This window comes from Aphanomyces astaci, assembly GCF_000520075.1.
Source record: "Aphanomyces astaci strain APO3 unplaced genomic scaffold supercont1.33, whole genome shotgun sequence".
In the NCBI taxonomy this organism is placed as follows: Eukaryota; Oomycota; class Saprolegniomycetes; order Saprolegniales; family Verrucalvaceae; genus Aphanomyces; species Aphanomyces astaci.
In genome coordinates this window covers 270725-283973 of record NW_009798296.1, presented here as the reverse complement: position 1 = coordinate 283973, position 13249 = coordinate 270725, and the positions used below count along the sequence as shown (strand labels likewise).

General features: G+C 48.8%; 4 protein-coding genes and 2 non-coding genes across 6 annotated transcripts; 3 read left to right on the top strand and 3 right to left on the bottom strand.

Annotated features, from left to right (window-relative positions):
• Positions 1-1618: 1618 nt before the first annotated feature.
• H257_11317 lies at positions 1619-1690 on the bottom strand. Its single transcript has one exon. It is a non-coding gene; the product is annotated as a tRNA-His (tRNA).
• Position 1691: 1 nt separating this feature from the next.
• H257_11316 lies at positions 1692-1764 on the bottom strand. The gene has a single exon. It is a non-coding gene; the product is annotated as a tRNA-Ala (tRNA).
• Positions 1765-4426: 2662 nt separating this feature from the next.
• On the bottom strand, positions 4427-7005 carry H257_11315 (hypothetical protein; the record flags this gene model as incomplete). Its single annotated transcript, XM_009838218.1, has 7 exons — positions 4427-4866; positions 4920-5064; positions 5118-5297; positions 6025-6313; positions 6420-6514; positions 6593-6922; positions 6982-7005. 7 exons carry the CDS (start codon positions 7003-7005, stop codon positions 4427-4429), a joined length of 1503 nt encoding a protein of 500 aa, XP_009836520.1.
• An 823-nt stretch (positions 7006-7828) lies between these two features.
• On the top strand, positions 7829-8668 carry H257_11314 (hypothetical protein). The gene has a single exon (XM_009838217.1). It carries the CDS (start codon positions 7923-7925, stop codon positions 8346-8348), a length of 426 nt encoding a protein of 141 aa, XP_009836519.1. The 5' UTR covers positions 7829-7922; the 3' UTR covers positions 8349-8668.
• Positions 8669-9398: 730 nt separating this feature from the next.
• Positions 9399-10573, top strand: H257_11313 (hypothetical protein; the record flags this gene model as incomplete). Its single annotated transcript, XM_009838216.1, has 5 exons — positions 9399-9425; positions 9496-9589; positions 10211-10297; positions 10360-10480; positions 10540-10573. 5 exons carry the CDS (start codon positions 9399-9401, stop codon positions 10571-10573), a joined length of 363 nt encoding a protein of 120 aa, XP_009836518.1.
• Positions 10574-10877: 304 nt separating this feature from the next.
• H257_11312 (hypothetical protein) lies at positions 10878-12776 on the top strand. The gene is made up of 2 exons (XM_009838215.1): positions 10878-11541; positions 11598-12776. The coding sequence occupies exons 1-2, from the start codon at positions 10931-10933 to the stop codon at positions 12682-12684; spliced, it is 1698 nt and encodes a 565-aa protein (XP_009836517.1). The 5' UTR covers positions 10878-10930; the 3' UTR covers positions 12685-12776.
• Positions 12777-13249: the final 473 nt, after the last annotated feature.

Below are 13249 nucleotides of genomic sequence, written 5' to 3'. Positions count from 1 at the left end.
GATAAATGTACTCATCTATGGGATCTCAAAGATGTTATCATTTAACGTAATATTTCGGTCAATACTTTGGTGGTGGCAGATTCACTTGTGGAGGGATATCGCAGCGATTACAGTACGAACTCATGTTAAATTGAATGTGCTTGCACACCAGCTTCGTATATGTCACCATGAAATCAACTTGCACACGTTTTGGGTACAAACAGGCTCGATTCACCTCCGAAAACGATGTGAGACGGCTGAAGAAAGTTGTGGACTTGGTAACTTGTCAGTACAATGTACGAAGAATCAGGTAGTAGGAAAATTCCGAATAGTATCAGTGGGTGAAATTGTGATACTACATCACGTCGGAGATCGAGTAGTTCGTCAGTTAGTCGATCTCTAATCAAGTGGTGAGTTTTATTGGAAGTCGCATGGGTTATTTTCAATTTACTTGATCTGCTGCTCATTAACCCAACTACTGATCGTAAGGTTTATTGCTGCAGGGAACTTCACAATGCAAGGCCTACCGAAGAAAGTAAGAGTTGCACTATGAATTTGTCCAATGATATAGACTGCAAAACAATTCTTGAAACGAATGTCTTGGCGTTGGTAAGGCAGGGAGGCAAAACCTTCAGAGCAATAGTTTCAATTCGAGGCATGCTATCATTTCACACCGTCGCACCTAACTTGTTTGATTGCAATCAACAAACAGCTAGTTTCGTCCGTTAAACTCACTGCTACACCAGAGTAGAAGTGGCTATATACCGTTTTTAGCGTACATCTGCACCAACACTCGTGTTTGCCGTTGACTTGCACCAACAACTCAAGGATTTGTTGATTTGCACCTAATACGTGATATATTTACCAACCATGCTGCAGTTTCAATTGCGAAATTCAAAACATTAATGCCACATAGGAGATGTTGACTTCCTTGCTCAAACAACACGTAAACTCGGCCTTCTCAATCGCATCAGCGGAACGGGGCGTCGGGGTTGTTCACCTGGGCTAACACTGCTTCGACCTTAGAGTCCGGCAGGTGCTGCAACTTGTCGTCGAGAATATGGCTCCTCTGATGCCCTCGACCGGGTGGGTGTGGGGTAGGAGGTCGTGACCGACGGCAAAGGCATCGAATTCACTCTTCCGTTGGACCTACTCGTCACCCAGCACTACCTGTTTGGTCGACGACAGCGACATGACGGATTGATGGACACCCAATTTCATGTGGGCTATCTCGTAAACTACAAAGGACTGTCCTCACCTGTGACATCAAGCCTGTCGATCCTAGCTTACAAATCTAATGTTTTATCACAAGGTTATATGGTAGTTCATTTGAGCCCATGTGGCGTAAATGCCTCGACGAGGCCACGCTGCCATGCGTTTGGTGCGAAAATCGGTGAAGACCTCGAAGTCACATCTATATATGCGATTACATTATTGAAGAGAGGGGGGTAATAGATATTGGGGAGTATTGTTGGCGCCCGGGAAGTCCTACGATAGTTAATTCCTCCTATACCTATGGGGAAGAATATATGTGCTGATATTATTAATATAAGTGTCTACCTGGAAAAGTGGTCTCACAGGAAATGCGGAAGACGGTGAGTGCATTGTGTGGCTAAAATGAAAGGAAAGGTCAAAAAGATGCGCCTGCCGGGAGTCGAACCCAGGATGTCACGGCCACAACGTGAAGTACTGACCACTATACTACAGACGCCTGGAGCAGCAGGGTATCGATCCCTGTACCTCCCGCATGCGAAGCGGGCGCTCTACCATCTGAGCTACAACCCCATACTTTACAAATGAAATTCAATCAATCATATCAACATTGAACACTGTGGATCTCATCACCAGCGCCCTCGCTCAACCACTCTAGCCTCTGGGACCTACTAGCCATCCACATTACCACACTCGCACTCCAATATACGACACACACAGGCAACCATGCGACTCGTATTTCCAGTTGAATTGCGATTCTCGCCCTCAACGTCAGACGTAGAACGCTTAAACATCTACTTAAATGATTTCATTAGATCTTTAAACCAGCTGCTGACTAACTTCCAATGCTACTGATATCAATACAATTGGACTGTAGTGCTTCCGAAATAGTATTTTAATTCGTCAGTAGATGTCAAATATGCATGCACTTTGCTACTGATAAGATATATATATTGCAATCAAAAACTCAGCAAATCCGAAAGAGACTAGGTACTGATCAAAAACGCAGTAGCCGATCATTTAAACCCTATGTAACCAAATCAAATCGATCAGCAAACACGTTTTATTAATGGTATGAATACATCTCCATCATATAATAGTTACTCTTCGAACGATTCATCGATGGCGACAGAAGCATGCAGCACGGTTGCTGTCAATAGACAATCTCACTTGGCGATTCAAACGATGGTGGCGTTGGGCTTCACTGCGCTTGTGAGGGGAAGTGAATTGAAGCGACAAGCTGATTCCCCCCAAAGGTGCAACCTCGATGATGTGGACACACATATAACCTACTTTGCGTTTTTAATATAGGTTTGAATCGAATATCCTTAATAAGAACAGTTTTGGCGAAATTTCTCCCAGCCTTTACATAAATGTACTCATCTATGGGATCTCAAAGATGTTATCATATAACGTAATATTTCGGTCAATACTTTGCTGGCGGTACTGTAATCTTGTGGAGGGATATCTCAGCCATTACTGTACGAACTCATGTTAAATTCAATCTACTTGCACACCAGCTTCGTCTATGTCACCATGAAATCAACTTGCACACGTTTTGGGCACAAGCAGCTTCGATTCACCTCCGAAAACAATGCGAGATGGCTGAAGAAAGTTGTGGACTTTGTAACTTGTTAGTACAATGTACGAAGAATCAGGTAGTAGGGAAATTCCGAATAGTATCAGTGGGTGAAATTGTGATTCTACATCACGTCGGAGATCGAGTAGTTCGTCAGATAGTCGATCTCTAATCAAGTGGTGAGTTTTATTGGAAGTCGCATGGGTTATTTCCAATTTACTTGATCTGCTGCTCATTAACCCATCTACTGATCGTAAGGTTTATTGTATTTCAGTAGCTTCTGGTGGCTTACCTTGTCCATTCGCCGGCCATGGTGGTCCCCACGTCGCTCTCCTTGGCGACACTGCTGATGGCAATCATGGTGGCCTTCTTGTGAGTGTTTAGCAGCAGTCCTTGTGGCGAACCATTTGGTGGCGGTCCTAGTGGTGGTGGTCATTGTGGTGGTGATTGCGGTCCTTTTGGCGGTGATGGTTGTCCTTGTGGCGGTTGTTCTGGCGATCCTTGTGGTGTTCCTTCCAGTGGTGACCCTCCTCGTGACGCTCATTCTGTCAGTGGTCCGTTTGGTGTGTGTCCATGTGGCGGTGCCGATGGTGCTCCCGAGTTTTATGAAGTCCCCAATGGATTTATCGATGCTTCAACCGCCGAAATCCCTGTAGCGCAATTGATGGAGCGCCGTACTGTGGTTGTCCGTGTCAGTCGTTTGTAAGTGCTAATCAATTGGTTTGGCCAATTGTTCTATCCTACCTGTCCAATCAACTCTACAATATTCCAAAGCGCATGTCGCCGCTCGATTTTATTTGTGGGCTGGACGACAAGCGGTTCAAACAAGAAGTTCGCTTGCCGAGGCGCATGTTCTACTTCTTGGTGGAGCAGATAAGACATCACAGTGTGTATCAATCGAAGAGCAACAATTTCCAAGCTGCGGTGGAGGATCAATTAATTGTTTTCCTAACCAAACTCGGCCGTTATGGGAATGGTGGTTGTGTCGGGGTCCTTGTCGCTAGTTTGGTGTGTCCGAGGGGTGTGTTCAGTCGTCCTTTATGTGATGTATGATGGCGATATTGTCTCTTGAGAAGCGTGTTGTGTAGTGGCCAGATCACGATGACCGCCGACAAATCAGTAGACGCATACACCTTAACTCACGTTTCCAAAACTGCGTTGGATTTGTCGACGGAACATTGTTCCCTGTTTTTGCTAAGACTTCCAAGGATGGCGAGGATTACTACTCCAGAAAGGGTTACTATGGAATGGCCGGCATGATTGTCTGCGATGACCAACGGCGGATCCCATACCTTGACCTTGGCTGGCCTGGATGTGCAAACGACAAGCGTGTGTCAACGAACATTGCATTGGCCTACTCAAAGGCCGTTTTCAGTCGTTGCGCGGTATGCGAGTTGTCCTATCTACTCCTCGGGGGGCAAAAATAATGATGCTCACGATTCGTTGAGCTTATTGTTGCAAGACCTTGATGACAACTGGGACACTGAGTTGCACGAACATGATGCTACTGCTGACGGAGATTATGTGCACCAGAACAGCAATGCCCTTGCAAACTTCGTCAATCCTGCCAGTCTGTGTGACATGTACGCTCGCCAATTTTGGAGCGAATCGGTTGGTGATATGTAGATATCAGTGTAAATCAAGAGTTCATTGTTTTTATTGAATTTTGGACAATCCATCACGAAAATACTCCGTCACATCCGCATTATCAAACGACATGGACGATATGAGACGTGCCTCTTCAATAATTTGCTTGTGCCTGAGCTCATTGGCCTTTAGGTCTATTTCACGCTTGCGCAGCATGAAATGTCGATCTTCATTTTCCTTTCGGAGCTCCAATTCCGCCGCGCGGCTCGCCAGCACCTCCCGGGAGACAAATATGCCTGAACTTTGAGCCTGCGCCTTAAGCCCCTGCATCAGGCTCTCGCCGACGCTGAAACTTCTCTTGCCAACGAATTCGGTGTTCAGCTTCTTCTTCCCCGAGCTAAATCCAAACTTGTCCGGTTCGCTCTTTCTTTTTCCGGTGGCTATGGGGGGCGAGCCTGGAACGTATTCCGCCGTTTTGTTTGCAGTTACGATATTCTCGTCAACATTATCTAACACCCCACATTTATTATTAACTGTTAGTAGTGTATGAAGTAATATTTACCAGACAATGTGGATGTGTTTAGCATGTCGACTGAATAGTCGTCATCGTCTTCGTTACTTGACCGGAGAAGAAGCCGGGCCGATGCTCTATCGCCGATGATCTTTTCGAGCACATCCCAATGCTTGCACAACTTGAAGCACTTATCCTAACGATGATCACATTAGTCTTACTAAGGATATGTCAATATACATATCATACCCGAATTGTATCAACTTCGACCAAGTAGCCTGGAGCAGTCGGGTCGTGAAAGCGTTCATCTGCAGCGGACAACAAGCCTTCGTCGGTTTGACCGATGAAATCCTTCGCTATGCCGTAGGAATCGATCAACTCTTGTATCCTGTCGATTTTGCGCACAATCCTGTGCTCGCGGTGTAGAATCTAGGAGATTTCGGAGCGTACCAAATGGCAAAAATCGGCTGCTAACCTTATTCATGCCGCTTTCGAGCGGGTGCCTCCGCGCCAACGAACAAAGTTGATGTACACATCGCCGTTGTAAACTGACAACCAATTCAGAAGGATTTGTATGAAAGACTTGCCGCACTGACATGTCGGGTTTTTGCAGACATCCTTGTGCCAGTAGGCATCATCATTCGACATGTTGGCCGCGATTTGGAAATGCGGCATACCTTTAAAACCTCCTACAATGTATACAATATTTCCATTAAAGAGGTGAACCCTCCATCACCGGATATCGCCTATGGAGGATGGTGGTGGAGGACGGAAATCATTTTGGCGCCAATAAAATAACTCAAAATCGTGTGTAACGATAAAAAGCTCCATTGACCATTCTCCATTAGGGACGTTTAGCAAGTCTGAAATGTCAAGAGTTCACAAACTATGTTCTACCTTCGATTTACTAGAAGTTGGAAGCCTGAAGTCTGGTGAATTCATGTTTAGCAAGCCTGCAAACTACGCAAAACACGTATGTTCTGGTTTGCCCAATGAAATGCTTGTCATAGAGTACTCCAAAATGCATCCTCAGCAACAGCGACTGATTCCATCACAGCGGAGTGCCTCTGCGTCTCAAGTTTACCCTATTGTGCCGTAGACGCTACAGTACGCAGCTAACGATACATAATGTGAGCTTCACATTCGACACCTTTACCGATACCGACTGCCTCGCCAAGTTCCGCTTCACGAAATCAAACCTGCGATCCCTTGCGATCCCTTGCGATCCCTTGTCACTTTCCTTCGCATCCCACCACGCGTCATTACCCCAGAACGAACCACTTGCAGTGGTGTCGAGGCTCTCTGTATCCTGCTCCGCCGTTTTGCAGGCCCCGATCGATGGTCCGACCTTATCACTATGTTTGGCCGTGCTCGAAGTGGCCTTTGCAACATATTTCTGCACATGCTCGACCGCATTTACTCCAACTTTGCCGAAAATCATCTTTCTGGGCCGCGACCGTATCAGCACTAACTTACACGAGTTCAGCCAAGCGGTCGTAGCAAAAGGAGCCGAAGTTCACAATGTATGGGTGCTTATTGATGGGACCGTACGAGAGTGCTGCCGGCCGGAGGGAAACGAGCGACAGCGGATAGTGTACAATGGGCACAAACGACGCCATGCCGTCAAATACCAGACCTTGGTGACCCTCGATAGAATCATTGCCCATGCATTTGGGCCAATCGAAGGTCGTCGGCATGACCTGACAATACTTCGCCATTCCAACTTGGAAAGTGTTATTGCTGGAGATGCTCGATTTGGCGACACGCTGTTCTGCCTCCAGGCACAATTGAAACCCCGTCAATTCCATTGCGTCACGCCGTTTCTGCTCCTTCTCTTTCTTTGCCTTCTTTGCTTCATCCTTTGCCTCGCGGCGGTCGGCAAGGTTCTGCAACAGCTCAACTTGCTCCGTAACCTCTTCTTCGCTGCCCGTTCCCCACAGTCGTTGCGCCCTGTCGGTTGACTTGAACGTTTCCAACATGGACTCGTAGTGGTCTCGGGCAGAGCGGTGTGGAATTTCTATCTCAAAGTACGCAGAGATGTTGGCGGCGACAGTCTTCCAGCGCAGAAAGTCAGTGTAGCGTACTCGCCGTCGTACGGCTCAACACGAAGAACCTCATGGAGCAGAGCTAGGTCCATCTCGGTGCTTCAGGCGAGCTGCTTTTGCATGGGCTTTCCATGATCAATCAAATTGAGCTGTGGAAGGTTGATGTTCATCACCCTGCCAAAGCTCATTTTGATTGGCTATGGCACTTCACGCACTTCAGGGCTGGAAGCCTGCAAACTTCCCCACTTTGACTTGCACCATACTATTAATAGAGTAACGTTAGTACATGTTAAAAAATGTAGATTTCAGATCAACAGATCAAAGTTGCGGCGAGGTTTAGTGCGATGTACGGAAAATCGTACCAAATGTACTCCTTGCTATACAACGCCACAACCACGGCGATTCACCCACGTGGCCCCAGTTGGCCCCCTCTACTTTCCATCAAAACTACTTCATAGTAGTTACGAGCGATTCATTGGGAAACACAATGGACTGACTGCCCCAGGTGGAACATGTAGTATTGTAATAACTAACATATCCATCGTTTGGCTGCTTGCAAGAGGCATGAACTGCTTGGAGTGGACGACGATTCACGTGAAGACGAAGCAGCAACTAATCCGTTGGTACCTCCACATTTACTCGGAACGCGTATTTCATGCAAGTTCTTTGATGACTAGTAACTACTGTACGTACAACAGTAGTAGAGACGTTCAATACTGCTATTTACCACTTCACGTACAAGTACTGTACGTAGTACATGACAACGCCTCAGTATTAGGCGCTAAAAGGTGCAAAACACTGTCGTCTGATGTTGAACGCTCTGCGTCATGAGGTGGTGGAAGCATTATTATTGTACTTTCTTCCAGCTGTTTTCTGCTCGTTTTCGATCTTCATCCCCAGTTTCGAAATTCGAAGGCCTCCACCACCACCTCCACTATCACCAAGTGTAACCGCCGTCGAAAGGTCACGTGGCAAATTCTGGTAGTTCCCAATTGTACGCCCAGACATCATGTTTCGTGCGTTCACGACCATGTTCCAAACGCCGTCCGCCGAGCGACAGCCGTCCTCTTCGACCACCGCCAAGGCCGTGGCGGTCATCAAAGCGCGGCTACGACAGCTACCGGATTGCATCGTGTTTAGCCACGTGTACCCGCCCGTGACTCCCCCAAGTCGGTACCACACGAGACCGGAATACGTGTCCGGGAAGCGCGTGCCGTTGACCCGGGACGCCGCGACCAAGTGGAAGAAGAAACATACGTTCATGTCTCCAATCTCTGAATGGCCAGAAGTGCATCACTTGACACAGCGTCGCCGCCGCCGCCGAAGCGGGGACAGCCAGAAGTCGTGTTCGAGCACGTCGTCGTCGTCCCCAAGTAGCTACGTCCATTTTGATGTGTGGCAACCAGAACCAAGCATCGCGGCGGCCATGTATTAATCCATCCTTGCGGGTTTCAATTTATCCCGACTCTGAGGGTTCTCGGTTATGATCGAGTGAGTTTGCGGTATCATATGATCCCGTCGCCACTGAGCTGGGAAGGACATTGCATCAAGAACGACGTGAGTGATTGCCGTGTTGGTTGATCCCTTCGAAGCAAAGGACGGTCGGTTCAAGATAGCGCGACCTAGTTAACTCTGCATCAAGCACTATGTAGTACTACAACAGTACGTAGTGCTTGATACTAGTACTGCACTAGCCCTCGTCAACAATACAATCCACAAAGCCCCGCTGCCAACAGTTCATTTGGGCAATGCCTTTGTTATAGTACTTAACGCCGAGTGGAGGGGGATTGGCACGAACCAACTGGCTGTAATTCGAGGCAGCCATACTGTAGTGCCCCAGTAAGGTGCAGACCTGTTAGACCCCCCTTTGACGAAGTACGTGCCGTCGTTCATTCCATGGGACCCACGCGTACATAACACTGCAGGGGACGTGTTATAACCTTCGCTTCCCTCTTCATGGTGTGCAACTTGTTACAGTACCATCCAACATCAAATTCGAGGGTAACCTTACTGTACAACAAACAGCCTTGCTCACTTGGTCGCGTAAGTTGGCATCCGTTGGCATCCGCCTTGTAATTGTGACGGGCAACAAGCTACAACTGTGTAGTAAATGTGTATCTAGTGCATCCCAACTCCATTCTGCCGTCCCGTCTGACCGGATAGATAGGGAGGGTTTTCACTCCCGAAGGGGTAATACCAGGGGCAATGCCCTGGGTCTGGGTGTCGATGGGTTTACTGTTAAGTATCCAGATGTCCGACTACAGTACTGTACGTCTGGTGAGTCCAATGAACTCCATGAATAAACTCACCTCTAGAAATGCCTTCCACGAATAAACTCACCTCGAGAAATGCCTTCAAAGTTCGCCCAAACGTACGGTATATTGGAAGGGCATGTCCATACAAGTATCGCCTAGCGAGTTACCGTCAGGTGGGGAGTTTGGCTGTGGTTGACATAGTTAACGTCATCAACCCATTCACTGTCACCATGAGGATCGTGCATATTCGGAATGGGGTTCGTGATTGCAATCTGATGGTTTGTAAAATCCAATAATATTTGCACTTTTGTCGCCGCCCAATCGTAGACCACCCCAAAGCTCGACCGCACCAACTCGAATAGCAAGAACGTGTGGAAGCAACGCTTTCCCGTCCACAACTCGCATGGCTCAAGGGGGGGCAGTTTGTCACTCGTGGTGTTTTGGGGTTTTGCTCGTGGATTTCGAAGTGGGGCTCTCGTGGTTAAATGATGGGTTTTATACGTACGGCAGGTTCTTAGTGGGCGACTGGGTTGTTCCTTCGAAGTCGAGCAGCCCAGAAAGTGAATTTCACTCCATCATCGTGTATCTACCGGTATACCTTCAGATATGAAAAATGATAGATATGGGAAAACGTTATGGAAGAATTAACCAATACATTCGTTTTGGCCAAACGCACGGTACTGTATGTAAACAAGAAAACCTAAGGCACGTCAGCTTTGCGAAGGTAGCCGTGTAAGAGTTGTAGTGAAATGTGCTGCTGGTCACACCGGACAGTTACATATGGAAATATTTCGGGGAATTAAGCCCACACTCCCCAACGCTCCGCGCCTGGTGTAGTACGTAGAGTGCTCAGATATCGATACGCATAAGGCTAGATGTGCCCAAGCAATTCTCGTAAAGTTCCACAGTTTAACCACGAGCAAAATACCAACACATGACATTTTTGGTGAACATCACTAAAATGTCCAATGGCCACAAGTTTTTTACCCTATTCCCGTTCTAGGAGGGCAATTCCCCCATGTTCGTACTGTATATATCAAAGGCGAAAACGTGGCCGACCCAGCGATGACCCCGGCCCTCAGCTACGAACGAGCTGGCCTTCAAGTATCGTACGGTGCATTAATTGGTGGTGAGTTTGGAGCACAGTTTCTATGGACCTCTCAACCGAGAGCTTGAAGTACCTGACCACAGACGACCAAGCATTGGTCGACTTCCAAACGTACGTTGTGCCTAAATCCAACTTGACTGCGGGCAACAAGTCGGTCACGTTTCACGTTCTTGGGGGCATGTTATCTGGCTTCGCCAAGCTTAAGTACCCCACAAAGTTCGCTGGCTCGGTGGCCAATTCGATGCCCTTGCGAACGTTTATAGCAAAGTACTGTACCACTCCGTCCGAAATCCCTGACACGTTGGACATTCTATTTTTTTATGAAATTAGAAAACAATCAATTTTATTAAAATGATTACCTTATCCAGTACTATTGAGCCAATCACAAGGAAGGTGCATGGATACATTTAGGTGACATTGACACCTTCCTGGGAATTAATTCGAAAGCAAGAGGCGAAGGCACCTGTTGTTTTCGATATATTTGAGACAATCTCAATACATTCTTCAAGTCCGGTGAACATTTGAAAATTTTGGGTTAAACGGCTGATTTTATTTGAAGAATACACACGCAGTTTGGACCAGCACTCTGCTATCCGACACATGATTGGCTTCAACCTGTCCACAACAGGGCAAGCAGCTTTGTAAAAGACGCCAATGGTTACGATTGCGCTGCTTTTGGCGGCTGTGACGACTGCTGTATCTTCGACAGCTACATCTCCATTCAACTGGCAACCGTGCGCAGACTCGCACGACGTTCGCGCCCAGTGTGGATGGCTGACGGTACCCCTGGACCACCTCGACCCCGCCAACCCCGCGACCATCGACATTGCCGTGCGGTTGTATCGGACTTCTGGTCATAGCAAGGGCACGATTGTGCTCAACCCTGGCGGGCCAGGAGGCTCGGGGCTGTCTTTGGCCCAGCCGACGTTCGCCACCCTCACGGGCGGCGAGCACGACTTGCTAGGGTTCGACCCTCGCGGCGTTGGGCTGTCCAGACCAGTCATGTGCACACAGTCCAGCTACACTGGCATTGCCGAAGCCAACGAACGTAGCCAGAAACCCATTCCATTCGAGCGTGGCAGCAGCGAAACGTCCTTTGAGAGGTACCTGCTGAGCTACGAGCTGCTGGCCAAGCGATGCCACAAGTACGACGGTCGCGAGTACCTACCGTACCTTTCGACGGCATTTGTGGCTCGGGACATGGACCTCATTCGCGCTGCGTTGGGCGAACAAGTGTTTAATTTCTATGGCATTTCGTATGGCACGTAAGTAGGACTGTCGTTTGTTTGTTTTTTCATACTAATATGGTGGCCATGGTTAGGTTCTTGGGGCTCACGTATGTCAACATGTTTCCCCATCGGGTGGGGCGCGTAGTGATTGACTCGGTATTGGACCCCGCTTTGTACTTGGGCCCGACGCCCGAGCTCATGTCGACGTCGTTGGCAGACACGGAAAAGCCCTTTGAAGGATTCTGCGCCTACTGCGAGGAGGCGGGTCCGGCGCACTGCCCCCTCGCGGACACCGCGCCCCCCCTTCGGCCGTACTTGGCTTCTCGCCTTCGTTCATTCTTTGACCAACTGAGCGACCATCCGATGGTTGTCCCTGCCGGCGACGACTGGACCGTCGTGACCAGCAAAGCCCTGCGCGAAACAATGTTCAATTTGATCATCTCTCCGTCGAGATGGCCTCAACTGGCCACTTTGCTCCACTCGTACATGAACGGCACGGCGTCGACACCAGCGCGTGCCACGTCATGTACGTCCGACAAGGCCGTGTATGACGCTGGAAGTACCGCGTGGGTCGTGTACGTGGCGAACGAAGCCGACAATTCACACACTTTTGCGTCGAGTTGGGAGGATCATTTGAAGAAAAGCCAGCAAGTGAGCCCCCTCTTTGGTGGGTCCTGGTACGTCCCGGCGCTACCCGTCAAGTACTGGCGCACCAAAGTCGTCGAGCGGTACGCCGGGCCCTGGAACACCCCCCTGCGCGCCCCCGTGCTGATTCTAAACAACGAATTCGACCCCGAAACCCCCCTGTCGTCGGCTCAGGCTGTGGCAGCGTCTATGGGCCCCACTAATGGCGTGCTCGTAACCAGAGACGGATATGGCCACTTCACGGCTGGCCACCCCAGTCGCTGCCTCCATCAGATCGTGACGCAGTTCTTTCACAATGGCAGCCTCCCCCCACCCAACACCAACTGCCCTGTGGACGGCAACCCCTTCGTACTCCTGGACCGTGCCTTCCATCATGCCAAGCAAGCCATGGAAGTGTTGGCGGACGCCCGAGCGGCTACGCCGTCGCCCCATCAAGCGACCTACGACGCCCCCATGACCGAAGAAACGACGACGACGTGGACCCACTGGATAGGACGGTTGGTATGGAGTGTGGTGAGATGGATCGTGTTGTAAACAAGGTTATAATGGGACCCTTTGTTGATCAGCCGAACTTTCGATGATCGGCCGAGCAGGAGGACTGTAACGTTACCCAATAGAAATACAGATTTGTTTTCATTGGATAAAAGTGATTACCCCAAGAAGTACACTACTAGACCTCCTGACGAAAGATTAAATCCTCTGGAAATGAATATCTATCGCAGGAATTTGCACATGGATATTGGAGCATTAATAATCATTTGGCATGGATCGATTATACATGCAGAGTACAAACAATTTGGCAGAGCGTAAATCAACGACGAGTAATTGGATGAACTAATTTGGTGGTGATCATTTAGCAACTACTCTATACTAATGGAAATCACTCGATCCTTTCCGAATTCAACCTGTCCATTTCGAATATCAGCAGTAGCAGCTCAATGACCCGCCGGGGTAGTCAGCAACCTCGGCGAAGCAGCCTCCAGGGAACCCAACCTGACCCTCCAGCCACACGCAATGCAAGACCCGCAAACACTCCCAGCCAAGCACCACTAAACTCTCGAAGCATGAGCCAAGGAATATCTCTCTTGGCCTGCCTAGA